Below are 27,764 nucleotides of genomic sequence, written 5' to 3'. Positions count from 1 at the left end.
ATTAACATTTATTTATACATTACTGACATTTTCAAGATGTTCCAGTATTTTCAGTTTCAAACCAAAGGACCCTTTATACACATCAGAATTATGGAATGCATGGAATATAACACAACAAAGTAAGCTTACCCTTAACACCTAACAACAAAACAATTTGTACATCTCCAGGAGTCAATATAGGGAAAATAAATCAAAAAGCTGCATGAGACAGAGCCAGTTATGACCAGAACTAGCCTCTTCTGTGCTCAGAAGGGCTTTAATAGAACAGGACCATGAGTCCATGAACGATATTCAGGCATTATGAGCACAAGAAACGTACAAAAAAAAAAGTACCATGACAACGGAGAAAGGCTACGGTCTCAACAGGGTTTGAAAAAACAGTGCTTACAGGTTTCATGCAGAGGCTGCAATACAAATGTAAAGGGCCTGCATTTTCCATGCTATTGACCAACACATTAAGATAAAGATATTGGTGATAGATCACACTACATTCCAATTAGGTTGATCTATCTGCAACTGACTAGAGTCCGAACACAGTGGAACCTAACTCAGACCTGGTCCAGACAAAGAAAGAGATGGAGTTAGACTGCCAGTTGAAATGGAAGACCCTCTTTTTAAACAGCTCCTGCCCCTACACAAAATGAGAAACAAACAAATATGCAAACTGCCAAAAATTCAAATTGAAAAGTCACCTGGTGGCAGATAAGTGACAAATTTCAAGTGCTGATAAGTCTGTTCAACTTTTAGCATTCATACCACTTGCATAAAGAACCAGACGGGGCAAATATACAAAAATAACAGCTGCACATGCTAGCTGGCCCAACACAACTCATCAGCACAACACAACTCTTACCGAGTTACTATACCAACTTCAGCAGCCCACCAATGGTTTGATGAGTTGTGCACCGCCTGAAACACTCCACAACTTTGTCAAAATAGAAAATGACAAATGCAAATTCAGAAGAATCGGGGAGTTACCTCACCTCTGCTCCAAGCAAATTAGAGGGTCCTTTCCTGCTTACTCCCAACTTCAGCAAAAAAAAAATCAGAAAGGTACCCCCTCCTTCAAAAATGTACAAAGTAGGTCGAGCAGCATCCCTGAAAACCAATGAGCAAGTTGGAGAATGCCACATCTGAGCATTAGCACAGGGAAGCTGTGCTTTTGTCATTTGAGAATATTGGGGTGTGAAATAGCATGTTCTTAATGTTTTTATTATTCACTGGATAATATCACTAAAGGTGGGATGGTTAGTTAATACATTATTAACTATAAGATACACATGAATTATCAGTTATGAGCCATTAGCAGCCTGTAACACATAGGAAATCAGTTCAGCACTTTTCACACACTTGAAAGATGAAAAGCAAGGCCCAATCACTCGCAAGATAACCTCACTGAAATCTTCACAAACCCCCATTTGTGCATGAAGTGCAAGCCTACCTGGGTCAGAGGCCTGCATGACCAACAGGTACTGACAGGACAGGTGCTTCAAATCCTGCTCAGGGTGAAAGATCTCAAAATAAACACCAACACAGTCACAAATGTTCACTTTGTTCAAACACAACTTCCCAAGAGTTTAAACACCACTGAAAATAAATAGGTCACGTGACAAAATGAAGAGTACACTAATGCAGACAGTGAGGAGTTAATGCTTTGCACCGGAGTCCCTTGGGTAGAACTCAGCCAGGATACTCTGTGGGATTCGTTTTAGCATCTCCTTGGGGAAAATACGCAATAACTGCCAGCCGATGTCCAGGGTCTCATACACAGTGCGGTTTTCATAAGCCCCTAAATAAATAAAGAAGATAAAAAGCTAAAGGCCCCCATGTTAGCAGACAACTCTTTCCAAGCCTTGGGATACACACCTCAAAGTTATAAAATTATCAGAATAAAACATAATAAGCATATCACTACATGATACTGGGATGAATGCTATCCATCCTTGTGTGTTTCTGGGAAATGTAACCTCAATTTTAAAAAAAAATTAAGAACCATTGATGGATAGGTTAAATATCAAACTTTTACTCCTTCAGCACCGTAACCACCACTGGTAGTCACCCATGGTGGGGGGGCGGTTGGCATCCAACATCCCCTTCAAGTCTGAGGCAGCAGATTTGAATATCATCAGCGTTGGACCCAACTGCTCTGGCTCATCCACTACCTTATTAACAGCCTACAGTGGTCATTTGAGACCATGCTAGCCTTTCAAGGTGCATGGTTGGGGCACTAATTTTCAGCCATTCCATGCTTTGTGAGGAGTGCAATGCAACAATCGTCTACAACTACAGTAGGACGAGCCAATAAAACTCTGGTGTGGCAAGAGAAAACCAGTATCTTCCTTTAATTCTGATGGTGAATGAAACCTTACCCTGAGCAATGAAGTTCTTCTCAAATTTCTGTAGGAATTCCAGAAACAGTAGGTCATCAGCAGTAAGAGCTTCCTCTCCAACCACGGCCTTCATTGCCTGGACATCCTTACCAATAGCATAGCACGCATACTGCAGAAAGCAGAACACAGGTAAAGATTTCTTCAGAAGAGTAAGGCAGCATTTGCAATTTTGGGCACCTTCCTTCAGGACTTGAGGGGCAGAAACTCCTGTCAGAAATTCTGCACGCTAGCTCTCAATCTCATCCCTCTCCCTGGATGCCTGCTCAACCTGACTGCGCATAGTCTCTGTCTTGCTTGACCCTGAGCTGAGGTTCAAATCCCACATCCAGTCCATCACCGAGACTGCCTAGTTCCACCTCCAAAACATCACCCGTTTGTCCTATCTCACCCTCAATGATCCTGAACTTCTCATCCATGCCTTTATCACCTCCAGACTCAACTATTCCAATCCACTTTATCGGCACCCCAAGCTCCACTCTGGGTTAACTCCAACTCACTGAAAACTTTGTCACTTGTATGCTCTCCGACACAAATCCCATTCACCGTAATCCTTGTCAACCTCTACTGGTTTGTGTCTACCAGCACAATGACTGTAAAATCCTCATCCAAAAATTCCCTCGCAGGCTTGCCCCACCCTACTTTTCATCCTCTCTGAAACCTACATCCCTGCCCCAGCTCTTTTCTTCCAACCTTGGTCTCCTGTGTTTACCGGACCCTCCACTCTACCATCGTTGGCAGAGCTTTCAGCTATTTTGTCCCCACACTCTGGAACTCCCTCCCCACATCCCCTCATGTTGCTACATCTCTTCCCACTTTCCATGTCCTTTTGATCACTTTGACTATGCCTTTGGTCACCTCCCCTTGTTCCCCTCCTACTCCCGCTTCTCAAGTGCCTTGGGGTATCTTGCTACATTAAAAGGGCTATATAAATGCAGGTTGTTTAGTTGTTAAGGAGAGACTGACAGAGCAAGTTTCATTGGCAAAAAGATCCAAAAAAAATAAAGCAAATCTTTAAAATGCTAACAGACGTTCAAGCAGATTATTTAACTTGAACTGTGATCACTGAACTATGTCTACAAGTAAATGATAAAAAAAACTGACTGCGCCTGAAGACAGGAAGAATTCAGCTGCCACAGAACAGTGGATCTGTAGAATGAATTCCCAGGAACAGTACTAAATGCCATGCTTTATATGCCTTGAAATTAGAGCTAGGCGGTTCAGGGGTGATGTCAGGAAGCACTTCTTCACACAAAGAGTAGTGGAAATCTGGAACTCTCTCCCTCAAAAAGCTTCTGAGTTGGGGGGTCAATTGAAAAAGTCAAAACTGAGATTGATAGACTTTTGTTAGGCAAGGTATTAAGGGTTACAGAACCAAGGCAGGTAGATGGAGTTAACATACAGATCAACCACAATCTAATTGAATGGTGGAACAGGCTCGAGGGGCTGAATGGTCTACTCCCCTTCCTATGTTCCTTACCAGCTGGTTGGAAACATCCGCGTGATCCTTGCGTGTCATACCCTCTCCGATAGCCGACTTCATCAATCTCGACAGTGAAGGAAGCACATTAATTGGTGGATAGATCTGTGGGGCAGCAGCACAAAACAAAACCAGGGAGTCAAATCACAAACATGAAATCTTTCACACCAAGAAGAGGCTTCCTTCTTAAAAAAGGAAAAGAAACAAAACTTAAAATGCTGCAATTTGGAGCTGATCGTCAAATTTTCATGTTGTTTTTTAAAGAAGTATTTAATTCAGGGTTGACCCATTCACTCCTCATGATGGAAGTGTATGCAGGGCCTTTGTAAGCAATACTTCTTAATCCAGCTCACAACCTGTTTGATGGTAGTGGGAATGCCGTAATCAGGTGCTCGTGCAGTACTAAGACTCTGGAAAGACTCACCTGTCTATTGTGCAATTGTCGATCAACATAGATCTGTCCTTCAGTGATGTAGCCAGTCAGATCGGGGATGGGGTGAGTGATATCTGCATTTAATATGCAAAACAGCAACAAAACAAAAATCAGCCATACTTAAAAGCCACCAACACCATCCACCATGACCTGTATAGAGCTATCAATCTATAAGAGGACATGCATCCTGTCAGATTGGGAATAAATAGCTGGATTTGTTGTTCCATCTGGATTTTTTTTTTTGGATAGTTTGCCTTGTCAGAGCCAGATGAGCAGATTTTCACACCTGCAGCAACGGTTTACAGGGTCGGAGCAGCAGGCAAACAGTTGTTTCAGTAGGACGCATTAATTGTTCCTATGCCTGGTCAGAAAGGCAAACATTTGGACTGTACTGGAACTTACTCGTCATTTTTGTTTTTGTGAGGTTACACAAAGTAATTGTTAATTCTGGGCATACTATTCCACATCAGACATGCATAAAGCCCCAGGCTTTGAATCATAGGAGACTTGGTCTGCTTTTGGAAACCACCATTTCACCATAAGCACAAGACAACAGTGTTGGGAGAAAGCCCATCGGTAATGTAAAATAATAGAAACTATTCCAAGGGATAAGTACAGCAATAATTTAACAGCCAGCATAGACTTAGTAGGGGAAGGTCTACAACTTATTGAGATGTACCAAGTGAAAAGATTATGGAACACCCTAAGATATCATTTATATAGACTTTCGGAAAGTTTTTGATAATGTTCCGTATTAAAAACTTTTCAATGAAGAAAATATCCTTCCTTCCCTAGTAACATACCTCAACTCAATTACCCTTTGGGTGAAAAAGTTTCACCTGATTTCCCTTACTTACTCCATAGTTAACAATTTTGCCTGAATTAATTTTGTTCATTCTCTTCCTTTCAAAGTAACTTACAGGCTACCTAAAACTTTCAACAGACTTTGACACACTGCAAGTGACACTCAGTAAATGTCCCTTGAAGAGTCTCCATCCTCACAATGTGAAAATGCTTACCATCATTAGGCATGGTTAGGATGGGGATCTGTGTGATGGAACCATTCCTGCCCTCTACACGCCCAGCTCTCTCGTAAATGGTGGCCAAATCAGTATACATGTAACCAGGGAAACCACGACGACCGGGCACTTCCTCTCGAGCTGCAGAGACCTGCCACGATTGAACAATAGGACAAATTATTCTCAACATGTTTACACACTAACACAGTGGGCAGTTGTACATAGGTACAACAGTGACAACTGACCCATCAGCCAGGTTTATTGTAGGAAAATGAAGCAATTTCCATGCTGAGTACATCTCAATGCAACAGGAGAGACATGGCAGGTCTGTTAACAATTCTTAACATCCACTAAATTCACCCTGGCAGCTACAAGTGTAATCTATTGCAAAGTGTATTTTACCAATGCAGATTAGACACAGAAAACAAATTCAGCAATATCCTAAACCCAATATGTAAAAATAAGTCAAAGCAGTGGCAAATTCTGCACACAGAATCATAGAAAGGTTACAGCACGGAAGGAGGCCATTCGGCCCATCGAGTCGGCGCCGTAATTATTCTCATGCATTATCTTACTCTGCAGAACTGCATGTCTCGACAAAACCCCTACGTGCTACCTAAAACTTATCAGATTCTGTAAAGAGTTTTTTTGGTGTAGTGTTCTAGGAAATTGCTATTAGAAATGCAATCATGTATTACAGTGTGGGAAAGATCCATAAACATTAAACTCCCTCCCCCAGCTCCTATAGTTTCCATTAAGCTGTTGTGCATCATTTTTGGAAAGCTTATTTCAGACTCTTGTCTGGATTTACCTCTCGAAGTGCCTCTGCATACGAGCTCATGTCAGTCAAGATAACCAGCACATGCTTCTCACATTGGTATGCCAGGAACTCAGCGGTTGTCAGTGCAAGCCGAGGAGTGATAATACGCTCAATGCTGTGGGAGATAAGTCAACAGTTTAGTTCAGAATTAACACCGTTTTAAGGAACAGAATTGGCTGATTTAAGCAATAAGCCTGTCGCTCTTTCAGAAATGAACCCCAAATACCTCAACCTTTTCTTTCTCCAGAAAGACATCCAATTGTCTCTGGAAACCTTCAATAAAATCTATCACTAATTCAAGATAACATTCAATGCCTCAATGTCCTTCCCTGATATCTTATTCCACAATTCTATTAATCTTTGGGTGAATAAAATTCCACCTGACAGCCCTTATTATCCCTAACTTCCAAATTTATAACCTGTGTCCTCTGATATTTAAACCTAAACAATTTTCATCAGTTCTGTCAGGTCTCCTCATGATCTTTAAATCTTCAATCAGGTCACCTCAAGTCTCCTCGTTAGCAAAGAAAATGAGTGAACTTCCTTCACCTTGTCACGTAATTTAGAATCATGATACTTAGTCACCTTCATTGCATTTTCTGGTTTGACCTGTATGAACTGAAATGCAACAGCGATCAACTCTCCACACAATGGTCAGTTCAGATACACATCAGAGCTTCCCAACATTATGTAATGTGTCTTAGGGCCTTCATCAATGGCAGTACATGTCCATTCTCCATTACAGAACCTTTCATGGCAGTGGGATTCTGTGCTCTCCATTTACAACTGAATTCATGTCAGAGCATCCCAGGATCCCCTGTTAAAAAACAAACTTACGTTGGGTCATTGGCCAGATTTAGGAACAGACACACATTATCCATCGAACCGTTCTCCTCAAAGTCAGATTTGAAGAACCTGGCAGTCTCCATGTTTACCTAGAAGGAATAACGGTTTTGTTATTAATTTCAGTTCACTCAGCCCCTCTCCAAATATTTTAGCTAAATTGTTTTCTCATTACAATACACTGACATACATTACATTCAATATTCAGTGTACACGGTACATTGTGGTGCCAAAGGAGTAAGCTTTCTGGTCTGGCTTGAAAACTGAAATCGAGGGAAAGGCAGTGGTGCTAAAACGTACTTCTGCACTTGCCTGTCAGAATCAGGCAAGTGCAGAATGAGGCCATTCGGCCCGTCAAGCCCGTGCCAGCTCTCTGCAAGAGCAATCCAGTTAGTCCTACTCCCCCCACCCTTTTCCCGTGGCCCTGCAAATTTTTTCCCTTCAAGTACTTATCCAATTCCCTTTTGAAAGCCACAATTGAGTCTGCCTCCACCACCCCCTCAGGCAGTGCATTCCAGATCAGAACCACTTGCTGTGCAAAAAAGTTTTTCCTCATGTCATCTTTGGTTCTCTTGCCAATCACCTTAAATATGTGTCCTCTGGTTGTTGAATCTTCCGCCAATGGAACAGTTTCTCTCCATCTACTCTGTCTAGACCCCTCATGATTTTGAACACCTCTATTAAATCTCCTCGCAACCTTCTCTGCTCTACGGAGAGCAACCCCAGCTTCTCCAGTCGACCACGTAACTGAAGTCCCTCATCCCTGGAACCATTCCAGTAAATCTTTTCTGCACCCTCTCTGAGGTCTTCACATCCTCCATGTTGCATCAGTGCCTACTTTGGGGCTTACTCTATTTACATGAGCTGGAGGTGCTCCAGCTGTTCAATGTATGCCTGCGCATTGGGTGTGCCATAAACACGTTGACCAGCCAACCAGTGAATGGAAGAAAACCATGGAATGTGGGGAAAGGCCATTTGTCCCATTGACCTCAGTGGGCCAGGAACAGAGACCAGATTTCCAAGAACTTCACCTGGTTCAGCCTCGGGTACTGCATCATTTTCTCCAAGTTTTCCAAAGCGTCTCCATCCACACTGACTGGGTGGGAGGTTCCTCCTGCCGCCACCTCAGTTGGCTCCACTGAATGGCTGCAGTTAGTTGGAAACTTAGTAGGTTCCACAAGTTGGCGCGTGACACCACTATATGGACTTATGCAGCCCACTGATAGTAGCAGCAGTTTGGGAAGTCAAATCCCCTCCTGTCTTTGAGAAGTTGCAGTTTTCTGCTAACGATTCTGGGTTCCATACCCTTCTAAATGAATTGTTGATCCGTTTATTTAATTTGATAAAAACAACCAAGGGGATTTCAACCAGAAGCAATTGAACAGGTGTAAGAGTCTGGGTAGAATGCTCCTTTTGAGGTCACCAATTCTCCCCCACCAGGTAAATTGGGAAGGATCCCGTGTAGCCCAAGGCCTCTTGGACAGCCTTGAGCAAGTCTCCAGATGTTCCCGGTACTTCTCCTTCATAGGCTGTAATCAATGCAACTTTCTCCTGCCAAGGGAACAGCAGACTACTTCATTGCTAACTCGCATACCCTCACTTCCTCCTGCTTCAGTCAGGCCAGCTTCAAGTAAACCATTTGTACTGTTTTGGGAAGTGTGGTAACTCAGTGGATACTTACACCCATTGCAGCAAACACAATGGCAAAGTTCTCTTCACTGTAATCCAGAACATCTTTGGATTTCCTAACAAGACCAGCTTGGCGACAGATCTGGGCAGCAATCTGTTCACAAAAAGACAGATCAGGGATTACACCTGTCTTATTAAATATGCTATAGTAATCAGGATAGGGAACCAATGTCATGCATGCATTTTGATCGTTTCCCTTCTCTATCTGAGTGCTCACTGTTACTTTGATGGCATCTGTTTTGTGCTGTTTGTGCAGATTGTCTCAGCTATGCTTGTATATTTATATTCAAAGTAAATCTCAACAACCTGCAGCCCAAAATGTGAAAGAAACAGCTGAGCCAGCAAAGGAATGCATCATATAACCTCGAATGTGGTGCTCCAACTGTGCCAACAATACTGAACAGCAACTTGGCTTCAGTGATTTACTGAGGAATAAACCACTCTGAACCCGTCAAGATATGCTGCTGAACACCACTCAACAATAAACATCTTGCATTTATGTACTGTCCATAATGTTGAAAATTGATCCAAGGTACTTCACAGAGACCCAAGGGAAAAAACAGACGCCAAGCCCAAGAGAGACAGATTAGGAGGGGTGACCAAAAGCCTGGTTAGAGGTGGGTTTTAAGGAGGAGAGGGAGATGGAGGGGTTTAGGGAGAGAATTCTGGAACATGGGGCATAAGGGGTGGAAGGCATTGCTGCCCATGTTAGAGCGAAGGGAGCTATGGATGCGCAAGAGGCCAGAGTCAGAAGAATGGAGAGTTCGAGTACTGAAGGAGGTTACAGATATGGGGAGGGGCAAGGCAATGAAGGGATTTAAATACAAGGATGAGGGCTTCAGCAGAAGATGGACTGAGGTAGGGGTGAAAGCAGGCAATGTTATGGAGGTGGAAGATGGCGGTCTTTGTGTTAAAGAGGATATGGGGTCGGAAACTCAGCTCAGGGTGGAACAGGACACCAAAGTTTCAAACCGTCTGGATCAGCCTGAGAATGTGCCACTCTGTGGCGTGAACTCTTGCAGTCCAACACTACTCTGCGGTTCCCTTGTACTGTATTTAGGAATTTCTGGTCACAACAATCAAATCACAGCTCCATGGGAGCTACAAAAAGTGACCCTCATTTTTTTGTGATTTCTCCCCATTATGTTTGTGTGTTCTCATGTCTTCCTCAGGACAGTGGCCTATGGCCCTCTCTTATAGACATCCTTCGCTGCTGATCTCTGCTTGACCCAACAGGGAAGGTATCCTGCCATTCCTATGTGACCCAATTGAGATGGTCAAACTCAGCTGAGGTTACAATTCAATACTACTAGGCAATGTATTGTTGGAACAGACATTACATGGGCACTGCAGACAGGTTCTCTCACATATGAAAGCAATATTTAGATCACTTGATATTCCTACTCGATGGCTTTGTAAGGACTGAGCAGGCCCCATCACCTACCTCGTTGTGCGGTAAACCAGCTGCTGAGAAGATGGGAATTTTCTGTCCTCGAGCAATGCTGTTCATGCCGTCAATAGCGGATATCCCAGTCTGAATCATCTCCTCGGGGTAGATGCGACATTGAGGATTTATAGGCTGACCTGAGAAATCCCAACAGCGAAGAAACACAATTAGAAGAAACTGTAACTAGCTGTAAAGACTTCCGCCCAGATTTTGATGGAGTGGGCATCTCGCAGCATACCTCGTCAGTTAGACTTTTTCCCTCACCCTTCAGCTTGAAAAATTTTTGCCCTGCAAGTTGTTGGGAGCATGAGCTGATAACGGCGAGGTCAACGGGGAATCTGGGATCTTAGTGAATGATGGGACCAACAGTCTATCTCCTTAGCCAATGAGATTTAAGGATTGAGAAAGAAACAGAAGAACGATGGAGATGGAAATAGGGTGAATTAGAGTCAAATCAGGTACAGAACGATAAATAAAGAGAGGGAAAGAAAGATTGGATTAATAGAGAGAAAAGAGAGACAGAAAGGAAAAGAAAGAAAAAAAATATCAAAAAATTGTAAATTTTACAAATCTCTGCTAACAATCTATTGCCTGTAGGAATGAGACGCCACAGTTTAAATTGATCCTTTTCTAGGCTGGAGAGGTTGAGCAGGAACATAAGTCTAGTCATTAAAAAGATACTTGTTACATTAAAAAGGTACGCTGTTCATTACAAGCCCTAATTTTCTGCGGCGAGTTTAATTGGCAAATAATGTGCAAATGCAGCAATTTCATGAAACTCATGGGTAGGATGAAAGTGAGCTGCTCTTTTCGCAAGGCTAACGGTGTGAGCAGCACAAATTGTCCAGCAACTTGTGGAGATTCACAATTCAAGGGGTATCTCTTCCTCACCACAAGTTGCTGGGTGATTTACACATTAATAACAGCGTGCGCCATTAAATTCATCGTTATTTTTGCAGCAAAATCTGGGCCATTGATTTCCGTAGTTCGTTATCATGTTTCAAGTGTCCCACCTTTCTTCCCATTAATCACTTGAAGGCGGTGCCTATTATCTCAGCACACACAGTAATTAATTTTTACACAGCAAGATGCCACAAGCATCAATGAGATAAACGATTAATCTATGTTTGGTGGTACTGATTAAGGAAAGAATGTTGACTAGGACATGGAGAAAACTCCCTGTTCTTCTTTGAATAGTGCCATGGGATCATTAACGTTCACCTGAGCAGGCAGGCCGCCTTGGTTTAATGTATCAACCAAAGGACGGCACCTCAAACATTGCAGCACTCCCTCAGTGTTGCACTGAAGTGTTAGTTTAGATTATTTTCTCAAAGCCCAGTGACACTTTGTGGAGGAACATGATCTTCTAAAAAAAGTTCTGGAAGAAATTCTATATCATATAATTTTAATATTGTTTAACAGTTGGCACACACTTTAATGGTTAAAAAGTTTCACTACAATTGGCCTCATTGCTCCTGGATTTGGGAGGAGAAAACTGATCAGAGTTCCTGCTCTTGATCATTATCCAGTCACGTCTGCTGGACACCATAGCAATGTGAACCTCAGTTGTGGACCATGAGGCTCTTCTGCGATGCACCAATCAAATATCCTGACAGCGCTTACTATCTAACTTATACAAGAAGAATAGCCTCAAGACTGAAGTACGAGGAGGTAACAGGCACCCATGGAACCACATCCAGGCAAAGGTCAGCACTTTCAAAAGAGAGGAGAGTGTATTTGGGGAGTTGGGGGGATTTTGGAGAAGCAATTAGTTTCATTTTACTGCACTAGATATGGGGACAAAGTTCAGTCACAAAAGTATCCCCCATACCCATAATGTCCAAGTAGTCCTCAGCAAGAACAGTGGGGCCTCTGTCTATCGGCTTTCCAGATCCATTGAACACACGACCTGGAACGAAGCAAACAATTTAATTTTGTACAAGAAAAAACTATTTTATTTCTATTTCCATTACCATATTCAATATAAAGGATTTTTCCATGTAATACAGGGCACAGACAGATGACTGAATGTTCATCAATGTTGTTTAAGCATAAGAGAGCAGCATCAAGTGAGATACAACACATTAAGCATAGGAGGGCTGGAGGTGCATTGCAGTAAGGCACTGGCCTTTCGTCTCGGATACCTGGGTTTGAATCCAGCCCATCAGTCTGCTTGCTGCAAGGGCTTTAAGTGAAATGAGTTCAGGCAGTCGCTAACTGATTCTTGGTGGGTAACGACCCACAACACAAAACACCCCCACCAAATTGACACGGGCGGCTGGAGTGAAAAACAGAGGAAAAAAATCAAACTGGTGCAGCAGGTGGCACTCTTCTTGTGCCGAGTCACCTTGCTAAGGAGCTTTACCACATATCTAACTGGAAACACTTGATGCTGCCACCAGTGACCAAGATGGGAAAGTACTCCATTTCCCAATGATAACATCCTACACCTGATTAGCGCAAAAACTTGCCAAAAAATATATAATTTAATTTTAAAAACAAATTGAAATTCACAGCAAAATAGTCCTGCCTATTTTGACTATTTTTTGTGAAGGAGCTGAATATGTACAATTAATTCTGAATCATCTTTGAGTTTATGACTTTATCCCTTATTACTAATAATTCAGTGCCTGCACAGTCAGCCTCTGTAACTCCTTCAAGCCAGAATCTGCCATTCACTTTTCAAACAGAAATGGATAGAATAAAAAAGATATCTGGCAAACTGTTTGTAACCAGGATTTGTAGATGATTCCCCGATGTTGAGACCCCCTTCCTCATTTCAATAACTCACCAGACTTACTGACTCAATCAGCATAAATAGCTACAGTACTGTACAGCATGGGGACCATACAGGACTGTACATATGGGCACACAGAGCAGAGATACCATACAGCACCACACTTGCAGAAAGATCTAGCCCATGACCACAAATACACAAACACTCATTTCCAGCTGTAACTGAACACAATGACAGCTTGTAAACCCAGACTCCATGCTGAGAGTAACTGTTTTGAGGACAGTTCTTATCCTGGTCACTAACCGAGCATATCTTCAGACACCGGGGTGCGCAGGATATCTCCAGTGAATTCACAGCTTGTTTTCTTTGCATCAATACCAGAGGTTCCTTCAAACACCTGTTACATGGGATAAAAAGAGAAATATATAATAATCCGTGGGAATGGCTTACATTTCACTGTCCCCGATGGTGAAATTTCACACCACTAAAAAACATATTACAGACATGCAACATATTCTGGAACACCTAAGTTTAACAACGTCCACAGGCCATAACATTTCACATTTATTCAACTCCCTTGTCTACGGGAAAGATTTCTCACGTGTATGAAACAACTGATATCTGTCAGGAGTGTAGATTGTTATTCAATTTATTGAGAGTATGTGCCTATAGTTCTCTAAGGACCAGCTGAGCTGTACAATAAAGGTTCCCTCCTTAGTCCCAATAATTTCTGGTCACTCCTTCACTGGTTTCACTCTTCTAAATTCACTCCTTACATTGCTCAAGCTGTGAAGTTCTCGCAACTTATGAATGGCCTGATGCAATTTATTGTCACCATACAGTCAGAAGAGGGTACGCACAATCCCGATGACAAACATTCAGGTGACTACTGCTGTGCAATGCCTCAGTGTCACACCAAAATTATTTTCTATAACTGAGTTCCAAAAATGTACTGAAATAGTAAAGGCGAGGCCAGCGCAGGTCTATTAGGGCTTTTTATTTAAAATTCACTCCAGGGATATGGTCATCACTGGCTAGGCCGGCATTTATTGCCCATCCCTTGTTGCCTTGAGAAGGAAGTGGTGGGCCTTCTTGAACCGCCAGAACTGGAGCGGTTTTCTCCAACTGAGTGACTTGCTAGGTCACATCAGACATCAGTTAAGAGTCAACCACATTGGTGTAGGACTACAGTCACATTGGAAAAGGATGGCAGGTTTCCTTTCCTAAAGGACATTAGCAAAGCAGCTGGGTTTTTATGACAATCCGACAGCTTCATAGTCACTTTTACCATTGCCGGCTTTTTAAAAAACCTGAATTCAAATCCTCAAACTGCCATGGTGAAATTTGACTCCCGTTCTCTGGATTATTAGTCCGGGCCTCTGGGTTACTAGTCCAGTAACATAACCACTACGTTACCGCACCCATGACATACGTCACAGAATGACAGGACACAAATTTACCTCAGGTGAGTGCCTGATCTCAGCCATGCCATTGACAGGGCACAGGCCAGCTACTCACCTAGTGGAAAGGGGGGACCCCCAGAGAAATGAGACACAATGTGGGGGGAACCAACAGAGCAATAACAATCAGAGTTTAGAGACTAACAGCAGAAAGAAAACTGCAAATATTGGGAATCTGAAATACAGCAGAAAATACTGCATCAGTCAGCATCTGAAAGAGAAAATTTAATGCTTTGAGTTTGATCCTTCTTCAGAACCAGAAACGTTAACCTCTCTTTCAAATGCTGATCGAGCTGCTGTGCCTATTCAGTATTTTTTGATTTTATTTTAACAATCTTTTCCCCAGCTGCCATCCTGCTCGGTGTTAACTGCATGCGCTCATTTTACCTGGGTGCTGAGGGACTGAATGCTTCGTCATACCTGAACCACTGCCTTCGAGCCACTGACTTCCAGTACCTGCCCACTTCGTTTGGTGCCGTCTGGGAGAGTCAGGTGCACAATCTCAGCATACCTGGGAAACTGGAGGAAAATCAATTTACAGATTGTGGATTCCACTTGTGGAAAGACACTCGAGGCTTGTGACAGACCTTGAAAAACACCAACATTTTAAGTGACAGCATTTTAAATAACCACACCCGGTACTACAGTAACTTCTAAATTTCACTACATGTTTTAAATTTCACTACACTGTTTTATATGGCGGTGCAGCAGTCTACATCTGGGACCTGAGCGATCTCAACTATTAATTTAAACTGAATTGAAATTCTCAAACTGTCACGCTGGGATCTGAAGGCTACTTGTCCAGTAACGTAACCACTACACTACCATACCATGAACTGAGAATCATGAGCTGTTTGCCATCACCTTTCCTAAATTACCTGGGGGTAAGTACACAGCAATGAGACAACATTCCTAAAATACTTATTTAATTTACAAATGATCATTTGCATTTCTTCGTCAATTGGAAAGAGAAGAAGTAAACAGCCAGTCAAGTGCAACTTATCAAGCCAGCGAAAAGCAGTTCGAGCGGAGAGGAGACCACCGAAGGAGCTGGTCACAGAGTGTGGTAGGAACAGAGTGAAACCAGTATTTCCAAAACGAGAACTTGGCGAGAGTGGGAATTTGGAACAGAGGGAGAAGGAGAAGCAGAGTTGTTTAACGGAAGTTTAAGTCGATAATGAATATAAACTTAAAACTTAATTCTAACTTTAATATTTATAGCAAGAATGGCAGCACAGGAAGGGATGGCGAAGGGGAGTTTCAAGCAGCAAGTGTTAACTCGGGATAAATGCATCTGTGGAACGTGTCTCCAAACAAAATTACTTGAGCTCAATACCTCACAACTGGATAAGTTGCAGCCAATCTGACACATCAGATGGACTGGGGATAGGGGTTTGATTTGCAAGATTGGGACCGGGGGAGTCGGCAGACTGCGGCTGGGGGAGGGGGAGTCGGCAGACTGCGGCTGGGGGAGGGGGTGTCGGCAGACTGCGGCTGGGGGAGGGGGTGTCGGCAGACTGCGGCTGGGGGAGGGGGTGTCGGCAGACTGCGGCTGGGGGAGGGGGTGTCGGCAGACTGCGGCTGGGGGAGGGGGTGTCGGCAGACTGCGGCTGGGGGAGGGGGTGTCGGCAGACTGCGGCTGGGGGAGGGGGTGTCGGCAGACTGCGGCTGGGGGAGGGGGTGTCGGCAGACTGCGGCTGGGGGAGGGGGTGTCGGCAGACTGCGGCTGGGGGAGGGGGTGTCGGCAGACTGCGGCTGGGGGAGGGGGTGTCGGCAGACTGCGGCTGGGGGAGGGGGTGTCGGCAGACTGCGGCTGGGGGAGGGGGTGTCGGCAGACTGCGGCTGGGGGAGGGGGAGTCGGCAGACTGCGGCTGGGGGAGGGGGAGTCGGCAGACTGCGGCTGGGGGAGGGGGAGTCGGCAGACTGCGGCTGGGGGAGGGGGAGTCGGCAGACTGCGGCTGGGGGAGGGGGAGTCGGCAGACTGCGGCTGGGGGAGGGGGAGTCGGCAGACTGCGGCTGGGGGAGGGGGAGTCGGCAGACTGCGGCTGGGGGAGGGGGAGTCGGCAGACTGCGGCTGGGGGAGGGGGAGTCGGCAGACTGCGGCTGGGGGAGGGGGAGTCGGCAGACTGCGGCTGGGGGAGGGGGAGTCGGCAGACTCAGATATGATGATGGAACCGCGATATATGTCCAAGTCGGGTTGATGTGTGACTTGGAAGGGAACAGAGGCGATGGTGTTCCCATGCACCTGCTGCCCTTGTCCTTTGGGGTGGTAGAATACATGGGTTTGGGAGGTGCTGTCGAAGAAAAATTGGCGAGTTGCTGCAGTGCATCCTGTGGCAGGTACACACTGCAGCCATGATTGAAAGCAATAATGTCCCAGGTAGATATAGATTTAATAGTACAAACAGAAAATTTGCTGCAAATCAGGCAAGAGTAGAAAATAAATATATGGGGTTAAAATATTTTTAAGCAGGACATAAAAACAGAAAAGCAGGAGTAGCAATATTGGTAAAAGAGAGAATATATACTTAGAGAGGACTGACATACACAAAAAGATGTTCAGAGTCAATATGGTTTGAGATCAAAATATAGATAAAAATGGAATTGTAACATTATTGGGGTTGTACTGCAGACCCCTAATTGTGGGGAGGAAATGGAAGAGAAAAACTGTAGACAGATCAGGGAGATTAGTAGGGTTAACAATCATTGTTCCAGAAGATTTTAATTACTCATTGATTAGGACAGTGAGGGAGTAAATGAAGAAAAGGGAATGGAATTCCTAAAATGTATGTGGGACTCCTTCCTCGAGCAGTATGTTTGTATGCCTACCAGGGAAAAGGCATTGATAGATTTAGTTATGAGTAACAAAACAGGTTAGCTATACGAGTCGAAGTGGCTGAGCATCTCGGGAGTAGTGACCACAATATGATAAGGCTTCAGGTTAAAATAGGAAGGCAGAAAGTTAATACAAAAAGGGCACCAGGTTGGAACAGGGCAGATTTTAAAAAGGTATGAATGACCAAGCTGAGATGAGGTGGAAAGAGAAATTGGCACACAGGATTGTTGGTCAATAATAGAATATTTTTAAAAAGCAGGTTGCAAAGTTGCAGAATAAATATATAAGATTGAAAAATGAGACTATTTCAAGTTTCAGAATGCCATTGATAAATGAAGAGATTAAAACTGAAGTTGTCAGTAACTGAGGTGGTAAATTTTGGTTAAAAAAAGGTAATAATTTTACTAAGAAACACCAAGGGGCAGAAAACATTGGTGGGGGTTGTCTTTTGGCCCCCAAACAGTAGTGGAGATGTAGGGGAGGGCATTAAACAGGAAATTAGAGATGCATGCAAGAAGGGTACAACTATAATCATGGGTGACTTTAATTTACATATAGATTGGTCAAACCAAATTAGCAATAATACTGTGGGGGAGGAATTCCTGGAGTGTGTATGTGATGGATTTCTAGACCAATACGCTGAGGAACCAACCAGAGAACAGGCGATCCTAGACTGGGTATCGTGCAATGAGAAAGGATTAATTAACAATCTTGTTGTGCAGGGTCCCTTAGGGAAGAGCGACCACAACATGATAGAATTCCTCATTAAGATGGAGAGTGAAGTAGTCGAATCCGAAACTAGGGTCCTGAATCTGAATGAAGGAAATTACGAAAGTATGAGTTGCGAGTTGGCTAGGATAGATTGGGGAACTTTACTAAAAGGCTTGCCGGTGGATAGGCAATGGCTAATATTTAAAGAACGTGTGCAGGAATTATAACAATTATTCATTCCTGTCTGGTGCAAAAATAAAACAGGAAAGGAGGCTCAACTGTGGCTTACAAAAGAAATTAGGGATATATTAGATCCAAAGAGGAGAAACATAAAATTGCCAGAAAAAGCAGCAAGCCTGAGGATTGGGAGCAGTTTAGAATTCAGCAAAGGAGAACAAAGAGATTGATTAAGAGGGAAAAAATAGAGTGTGAGAGTAAACGAGCAGGGAACATAAAAACTGACTGTAAAAGCTTCCATAAATATGTCACGAGAAAAAGATTAGTGAAGACAAATGTAGGTCCCTTACAGTCAGAAATGGGGAAAATTATAATGGGGAACAAAGAAATGGCAGAACAATTAAACACCTACTTTGGTTCTGTCTTCACAAAGGATGACACAAATAACCTCCTGGAAATGTTAGGGAACCAAGGGTCTAGTGAGAGGGAGGAACTGAAGGAAACCAGTATTCGTAAAAAAAAGTGGTAGGGAAATTAATGGGGCTAAAGGCTGACAAATCCCTCGGGTTTGATAATCTACATCCCAGAGTACCAAAGGAAGTGGCCCTGGAAATAGTGGACGCATTGGTGGTCATCTTCCAAAATTCTATAGACTCTGGAACAGTTCCTACAGATTGGAGGATGGCAAATGTAACCCCACTATTTAAAAAAGGAGGGAGAGATAAAACAGGGAATTACAGACCAGTTAGCCTAACATCAATGGTGGGGAAAATACTAGAGTCCATTATAAAGGATGTGATAACAGAACACTTGGAAGGCATTAACGGGATTGGACAAAGTCAGCATGGGTTTATGAAAGGGAAATCATGCTTAACAAATCTACTGGAGTTTTTTGAGGAGGTATCCAGTAGAATAGATAGGGGAGAACCAGTGGATGTGGTGTATATTGATTTTCAGAAGGCTTTTGATAAGGTCCCACACAAGAGGTTAGTGTGCAAAATTAAAACACATGGGATTGGGGGGAATATATTGGCATGGATTGAGAATTGGTTGACAGACAGGAAACAGAGAGTAGGAATAAACGGGTCTTTTTCCGGGTGACAGGCAGTGACTAGTGGGGTACCGCAGGGATCAGTGCTTGGGCCCCAGCTATTCACAATATATATCAATGATTTGGATGAGGGAATTGAATGTAACATTTCCAAGTTTGCAGACGACACAAAGCTCGGGTGGAATGTGAGCTGTGAGGAGGATGCAAAGTGGCTCCAATGTGATTTAGACAAGTTGGGTGAGTGGGCAAGAACATGGCAGATGCAGTATAACGTGGATAAATGTGAGGTTATCCACTTTGGTTGTAAAAACAGAAAGACAGGTTATTATCTGAATGGTGACAGATTGGGAAAAGGGGAGGTGCAACAAGATCTGGGTGTCCTTGTACACCAGTCGCTGAAAGCGAGCATTCAGGTGCAGCAGGCAGTTAGGAAGGCGAATGGTATGTTGGGGTTCATTGCAACAGGATTTGAGTACAGGAACAGGGATGTCTTACTGCAGTTGTACAGGGCCTTGGTGAGACCACATCTGGAGTATTGTGTGCAGTTTTGGTCTCCTTATCTGAGGAGGGATGTCCTTGCCATGGAGGTAGTGCAACGAAGGTATACCAGACGGATTCCTGGGATGGCAGGACTGATGTATGAGGAGAGATTGGGTCGACTAGGCCTTTATTCACTAGAGTTTAGAAGAATGAGAGGCGATCTCATCGAAACATATAAAATTCTAACAGGACTAGACAGACTAGATGCAGGGAGGATGTTCCCGATGCTGGGGAGTCCAGAACCAGGAGTCACAGTCTCAGGATATGGGGTATGCCATTTAGAACAGAGATGAGGAGAAATTTCTTCACTCAGATGGTGGTGAACCTGTGGAATTCTCTACCACAGAAGGCAGTGGAGGCCAAGTCATTAGATGTATTCAAGGAGGAGATAGATATATTTCTTAATGCTAAAGGGATCAAGGGATATGGGGAAAAAGCGGGAACAGGGTACTGAGTTAGACGATCAGCCATGATCATTTTGAATGGCAGAGCAGGCCTGAAGGGCCGAATGGCCCACTCTTGCTCCTATTTTCTATGTTTCTATGAATGGGGAAAGGGTGGGTGATGTGGAATTCTATGTCATAGAGAACTTTGAGCTTCGTACCTTTACTTGGTCCAGGATTACCAGTGGCCCATTCACACCAGATACAGTCTTGTAAGCTGCAATGCAAAAAGCTGCATTAGTTCATCTATTCAGCAGTCACTCAATCCAGAATCTGATTACCTGGTTACAAAATATGTATATTATACATACTTTAATTTTAAATTTATATTAGTCAAAATGACAACTGGTGTGTGTTGCCAAAGTACAAGTGGAATTCTGCAGCATCTTTTTTTTTTAAATAGAGTGGCCACAGTGCGCCCATGGGTGTTCCAAATGATTTGGAGGGATTGGTTTTAGATTTAGGAATTTACATCAGGCAGATTTGGAACATTAGTGTGATGCTAGTGCCAACATAACCAAGGCAGAGCACTGCTCAGTCATCACAATGATAACACTGAATGGGGTACAAACTCTGCAGGCTTACGCAAGCCTCCACAGTGGAGCTGGAACATCAAACTATTTAGATTGCATCAAGATAATTGTCATTGGGATATTTAGAGAAAGGTGAAGCTGTGTCCAACTCCAGCTTCTACAGTACACTGAAAAACCCTTTCCAGTTAATCACGGATGTTAATTGCGAAATCGAAACAAAACATGCTGCAAAAACAAAGCTCTAAAAAGAGAAAAGACAGGTCAATATTTTGGGTGCAGATTCTTTGTCAGAACTCAGATTTCCACAGAAATGTTCAGATGCTGATTGCTCTGCTGTGTATTTCCAGCATTTTCTCTTGTTATTTCAGATTTCCAACTTTCAGTATTTTTCTTTTAAATTATTTTAAATATTTACACATTGAACACAGCACCAAAATCTGCGTTATGACAAAAACTAAACAGTACTTCAAGGGCATCCAATCATTCAGAGTAGTGGGCCAGAATCTTGTGACACAGCTAGTAAATGGGCCGAGGCCAATTGAATCACTTTTGGACCTGATGCTTACATGCCAGCCTATGAAAAGAAGTTGGTGAGGAAATTACAGACACGTTGGTCATAATTTTCCAAAGCTCTCCAGATTCAGGAATTGTGCCTTTGGATTGGAATATTGCAAATATCACTATTATTTAAGAAGGGAGGCAGAGAAACCAGGGGCTCGAATTTAGCAGGCCTGCGGGTGGTCCTCCGGGAGCGTCGAAAACGCGGACGGCGAAATTAGTGGGTTGCCCACGCGATCGTAGCAGGCAACCCACTAATAGGAATCAATTACCTGCTCCTCCGGGGTCCACGGCGCTGGCCTGCGCGTCGGTCGGGCTGCGCATGCGCAGAACGATCTGTCAGCTGGAGGCTCTCTAGTTAAAGGGGCAGTCCTCCACTGACAGATGCTGCAACCAATGGGACAAATTGCAGCATGGAGCAGCCCAGGGGGAAGGCTGCTCCCAGTTTAATGATGCCTCACCCCAGGTATCATCAGATGGGGTGAGGAGGAGGGGGAGGACACGGATGTTCCCCCCGGCGGGCGGGAGGAAGCGGCCTGCCTCTGCCACCAAGAAGGCCTGGCTCGAGGTGGCAGAGGGGGTCACCTGCACCACCAACATATGGCCCACCTGCATACAGTGCAGGAGGCGCTGCAATGACCGCAGTAGGTCAACCGCAGTGAGAACACGAAGTCTTTCCCCTACACTCCGTCTACCACAACACTGCCCCCACCCCAAATCTCCTTCGGCACCGCCAACACTATTCTGTCACATCACCCTTCATACCCACTCACACCCAATCCTCATCTTAACTCCACCTACTCACCTCGCCAGTACTCATCCTGCCACTAACACGCAACCCAATCCTCAGACAATCTCATGGCTCCATCCCATACTCACCCTCTCGTGCATCTCCCTCACGGCCAGCCTCACTCAACCTGCCACCACCTGTGCTGCAGCCACAGGGCATGCATCACATATGTGCAGTAGGCAGCGTAAGGCAAACGTCTCGTCAGCATGAAGGGGGTGCACAAGGGTGTCTGAGGGTTTGTCATGGGTGTTACCCATATTGAATTTCAGAGCAACAAACAGCACACATTATATTGACACCACCACTGCCATGTCTCCGCGAATCCTGTCCGTTGTGTCCAATAATGCCCGCTCCTGGGTATCACTATGAGGACCCACCACTGATGCCACCCATCGTGTTACTGCAGAGTAGGTGCAGGTGTATTTGCAGGGCTCGTCCGCGCAGACGACTGAGAGACATCGGCGGTGTAGCCGGCTGCACCCTGGAAGGATGCGGAGGAGAAGGTGTGGAGGGCAGTGGTGACTTTGCCAGCGACAGGTAAGCAGTTGGTGCTGGGGCCAGCCAGGAGCAGCTCGGCATGAAAGAGGCTGCAGATCTCCACGACTACATGTCGAGCGAATCTGCGCCTCCCTGTGCACTGCTGCTCGGAGAGGTCCGGGGAGCTGCGCCTCGGTCTGTGGACCCTGTGGCGAGGGTAGTGCCCTCTGCGACGCGTCTCTCTCTGCGGTAGCCCTCCCTCCTGCTGTGCAGGTGGGCGTGCAACAACACCGTGTTGGGGGGATCCACGTCCCTGCGGCGGACGGCGTGGACTGCGAGGCTGCTGGTGCTGGTCATACTCTTCGTCCTCCGAGGGTCTCCACACACCACCCATCTGGCAGGTGTTGGTCTGAGGGGTTGTGCAGGGTAGGTGTGTGGTTCCTTGGACTGGGGCTGCGGTTTCGTGTCGGTCTGTCCTTTGGCTTGGCGGGGGGTGGTGGAGGGCAGGGGTTGCCCTATGTGACGCGGTGGCCTCCTGCGTGGGTGAGGGCTCTCCCCCGTGGAGCGCACCTTGGCACCTGCCACAGGCTGCTGGCTGCAACACGCCTGGTTGGAGGGAGACTGTTTCCCCCAGTGTGGGAAACTCACTGCCTTGAACCTAAAATCCCACACTTCCTCTTTTGACAGCTGCTTCAGCTCATTAACTGACCACAACGAGCAAGGTAAGTACTCTCAAGTGGAACCCCGCTGGCTTTAATTGCCTGCGGGATTCCCACCAGCGGGGCTTGCGCGCGCAGCCCCGCACGTCAGCGCGGTACCCGGAAGTGGCCGGGATTTCGTCGCGATCCGGTCACGTGACCGGAGATCGGGATTTTCGGGGCCACCCCGCTGGTAACCCGCCGGAAACACGCTCCTAAAATCGAGCCCCAGGTTACTGCAGACATGTGTCAGTTTAACATCAATTATGGGGAAGTTACTGGAATCTATCAGAGGCAGACTGACTGGGCGTTTGGACATGTATCAGTTGATCAAAGAGAGTCAGCATGGATTTGTGAAGGGTAGATCATGTCTGACTAATCTAGTAGAATTTTTTTTGAGGAGGTCACCAGCATAGTGGATACGGCAGTGTCCATGGATGTGGTCTATTTCCAGAAGGCATTTGATAAGATTCCGCACAGGAGATTATTAGCAAAAGTGAGAGCGCATGGAATTGGAGGTAACCTTGTGCATTGGGCCAGTAATTGGTTGGGAGGTAGGAGACAGAGAGTAGGGATAAAGAGTTTGTTTCTGATTGGCAGGATGTGACAAGTGGTGATCCCCAGTGATCTGTACTGGGGCCTCAGCTTTTCACTATATATATATATTAACGACTCGGATGAAGGAATAGAGATTTGTATATCCAAGTTTGCAGGTGTTACTAAGTTAGGAGGCACAGTAAGTTGCGTGGATGGGATCAGGAAATTACAAAGGGACATAGACAGATTAAGTGAGTGGGCGGATGGTAGTTCAATGTTGGGAAGTGTGAGGTCATCCACTTTGGATCTGAGAAAGCCTCATCGGAATATTTTCTTAATGGTGAGAGACTTGGCGCTGTGGAAGAGCAAAGGGATTGAGATGTCCATGTACACAAATCACTAAAAGCTAGTGAACAGGTACAAAAAACAATCAAAAAGACTAATGGAATGTTGACCTTTATCTCAAGGGGGTAGGAATACAAAAATAAGGAAGTTATGCTTCAGTTGTATGGAGCCTTGGTCAGACCCCATCTGGAGTACAGCGTCAGTTTTGGGCACTGATCCTCAGGATGGATATATTGGCCTTGGAAGGGTACAGTCCAGATTCACCAGAATACCAGGGACTAAAGGATTAAATTACAAGGGAAGGTTGCATGAACTTGGTTTGTATTCTCTTGAATTTAGAGAGCTATGGGGTGATCTAATCAAGGTATTAAAAATGATTAAAGGAATCGATATGGTAGATACAGAGAAACTATTGCCTCTGGTAGGAGAATTCAGAACAAGAGGGCATAATCTTAAAATCAGAACTAGACCATTTAGAAGTGGAATCAGGAAGCAGTTTTCACACAAAGGGTAGCCGAAATCTGGAATTTGCTCCCTCAAAATTGAAATTTCCAATACTGAGGTCGACAGATTTTTATCAGGTAAGGGTGTGAAGCGATATGGATCAAAGGTGGGTAAATGGAGTTGAGGTACAGGTCAGCCGTGATCTAACTGAATGGCATAACAGGCTCAAGGGGTTGAATGGTCTCCTCCTGTTCCCATGTTGGGTTGGGCGGAACAGTGAATAAATGCTTCATCCAAGTCCACTTTTTGGAACCCATGGGACCAGGCTGTTTACATCTCTTTCATTTCTGCTCCAGTCAAGACCTGAGGTAAGTGGATTCCTGAGGAAGATCCTGATTACAGCAGAAGGACAGCATTGCAGGAGGGGAGAGTACTCATGCTAAAAAAAAATGCCTGTTTTTAAAAATATTCCCACAATCCCATTGAAGGATCAGCTGTTTCTGCCGCTGAGATTTTGCAGAAGTGAGCACTGAATTTTGTAGCGCTCACCTCACTTCATTTACCTTCTGCCTTGGAGAGGGAAGGGATGAGTTAAAAGGCAAAGCTCTGTGGCTGGGTGAAATCGTGAATCACGGTAGGTTCGGCCCATGGTTTGGACGGCCCACCATATTGGTTATCCAGGTTTTCCTTGCGCTGCTCAAAGTTTGTATATTTTGTATGGAACTTCCCTGTGGTGAAGTCATGAAATGAAGATAACAGGAGTGGTTACTGCAGGAAAATTCCACACAAAGTTATTAACGGCTCCTACCTAAACGTTTAAAGCATGACACACGTGCTTAAAAGCATGACAACTCCTTTCAGAATCTTCGTGTTCGAGAGCACATCGATAGATCCCATTCTCCTTTAAACTGGGCATTTGTTGCCCGACAGGAAATATGGATACTGATTCTGCACACTCGAATAACATTGCCTCATCCCTACATATACACTGCTTATATTTGTACAATATCTATCCACAGACAAGAGAAACTGCTCTTAATGGTCTGTGGATATTAAAACCATTTATATTACAAACTTACTATCTATTTGTTAAGCCCCAATGCCCAATGTAATATCCTGCTTACATTAAACACAACCAGTGCCTACACTAGTAAAACTACATAAAATTGTGTCACATTTTGGGGTTGGTGCTGCATAGCGAATATCATACATTAATCATCATGTGAGACAATCATTATACGTTATACTTGACAATGTGTCTTGCTCTGACACTATGTGTGTCTCTGACATGAATTCCCACTTGCCTGGACTTACCAATTTCTGTTATTTTGATGACAGCCATAACCCAGAAAGGGTACCTGACAAGCCACTCAAGCTTTTTTGAGACGATGACATTATAAATTGATGGGTGTATCCCATATGATGCAATGTATATGTAAATGTAGCACTTAAAATTATGAAAGGTTGGAACAGAGTTGATAGAAGCAGGCTGTTACAAGCAACAGAGGGGCCTGGAATGAGGGGCCATAGATACAGGATTAAATATACAAGATTTAAAACAGAGAGCAAGAGAAACATCTTTACATTAAGTAAGAGAGTTGTGAGGTTGTGGAATTCACATCCAAGGTTTGTGGTTGTGACATAAACCACATCAACATTCAAGATTAGATTGGCTATCTGGATAAAGGAAAAGGGGATTAAGAGATATGGGAACAGGATGGGTAAACATGATTGGAACAATTCACTTGCATGGAGGGTAAACACTGACATGGACTAGTTGAGCCAAATAGCCTGTTTCAATGTTGTAACATCTATGTATTTATTTTGGCTTCCAAAAGGCCTTTGATCTAAGTTCATTCTGGCAGAGTTAGATAGGATGTTAATGACAATATACTTGTTATACCTGGGAGTAGGTCCCTAATGAAAAATTTGATGTATTATTTTTCAGCACAACACTTCAACTTTTATGGCTTTTGACCTTTACTTTAAATACCAAACTGAATGACTTAGAGTATACCATACTTAGCAGAACCAAACGCAAGTTGACACCTGTATCACATGCAGCAATAATCACTCCACTCCCACTGGCACCATCTGTGTGTAACAGAAATACCTGCTCTCCTCCACCCACACATGTGTGAATGAGAGGCTGAAATGCCATCTACCTTGTTCTGGCACCATGACAGCGACAGAAATACCTTCTTCTTCCCTCCCTTTGGCATTGTATTTGGGTGCCTGTCCACCCCCCATATGTAGGTTCCTGTTTCCCCCTCTGGCACTATGCGTGGGCATTTATTCCCCCCCACCCCCCGCCCAGCTCTGTGTGAATCTGTCTTTTCCACCCTCCACTCCATAGTATGTGGGTGTCCGTCTCTTACCCCCCCCCCCCCTCCGGCACTGTGGGCAGGGGTGGACACGGCTGGGTGAGTCATAACCGCGCCTCTCTCCCCCCGCCCCGAGCACTGTGCGTGGGTGGGTTATTATAACCCCCTCCCCCCCCCTGTGGGTAGTTGTCCTGCTCCCTCGATCATTCCCCCCACCCCCGGGAGATTGTAACACTCACTGAGCCTTGGCTGTGACATGTAGTCCCTGCTGACAGCCTGGACATGTTCCCGGGAAGCGTACGCCGTGCCCGAGCCCGTTATGTCACCCATGGCTCCATTCACCATTCGCCCGATCGCTTTCATCGCCATCTTGTCACTTGCTGTCGCTGGTGCACACTGCGCATGCTCCGTGCCTTACGTGCTCCCGGCCGCCGTCGCGCACCGGCAGCTGACAAACCGCGGACGGCAACAAGCCTAATGCGCAGGCGCGCAATGCGGATCTCGACGCTGTCCCTGTGCGCACGAGCGTGCTGCTGCCCTGGGTGCTGAAAATTATCCCTCCGAGTTGCTTTGGACTGAGGGCCTTCCCCTGGTGTTTAGCACAGATCTGGGCAGGGAATGATTTGAACTGGGCAAAAAAAAGATCAAACTTAATACTTTTTCTGCTTTCCTCACTGTAAAACTCAACATTTTGTTGAAAACCCCAATGCAATTTTAGATCAGGGTTGAAAAGATGAAACAACACCCTTACAAGACACAATGTGACTTGGAAAGGTTGTAATCCAATCAGTCGCTTAAGTACCTGTTTTTTCTAATTACTTTTTAATCTGTGCTAAAGTGTGCGTTTTATATATGGACAATACAGCAGATGGATATTCTGAAGATATGAATCCCAACTACCTCAAATTGTTAATTTATTAGGGATGGGCAATAAATGCTGGCTTTGCCAGCGACGCCCACATCCAATGAACGAATAAAAAAAATT

General features: G+C 44.7%; 1 protein-coding gene across 1 annotated transcript; it reads right to left on the bottom strand.

Moving 5' to 3' along the window:
- Positions 1-27,160, bottom strand: LOC137335764 (V-type proton ATPase subunit B, brain isoform). The gene is made up of 14 exons (XM_068001116.1): positions 27,019-27,160; positions 20,235-20,290; positions 14,736-14,834; positions 13,159-13,252; positions 11,950-12,027; positions 10,116-10,255; positions 8,664-8,765; positions 6,977-7,074; positions 6,131-6,254; positions 5,320-5,470; positions 4,292-4,374; positions 3,868-3,972; positions 2,370-2,499; positions 1-1,789 (listed from the first exon to the last, which is right to left on the bottom strand). Exons 1-14 carry the CDS (start codon positions 27,146-27,148, stop codon positions 1,647-1,649), a joined length of 1,533 nt encoding a protein of 510 aa, XP_067857217.1. The 5' UTR covers positions 27,149-27,160; the 3' UTR covers positions 1-1,646.
- Positions 27,161-27,764: the final 604 nt, after the last annotated feature.

Source organism: Heptranchias perlo, chromosome 20, assembly GCF_035084215.1.
Source record: "Heptranchias perlo isolate sHepPer1 chromosome 20, sHepPer1.hap1, whole genome shotgun sequence".
NCBI classification, from domain to species: Eukaryota; Metazoa; Chordata; class Chondrichthyes; order Hexanchiformes; family Hexanchidae; genus Heptranchias; species Heptranchias perlo.
Note: the sequence above shows the minus strand (reverse complement) of the source record. Positions and strands in the feature narration are given on the sequence as shown.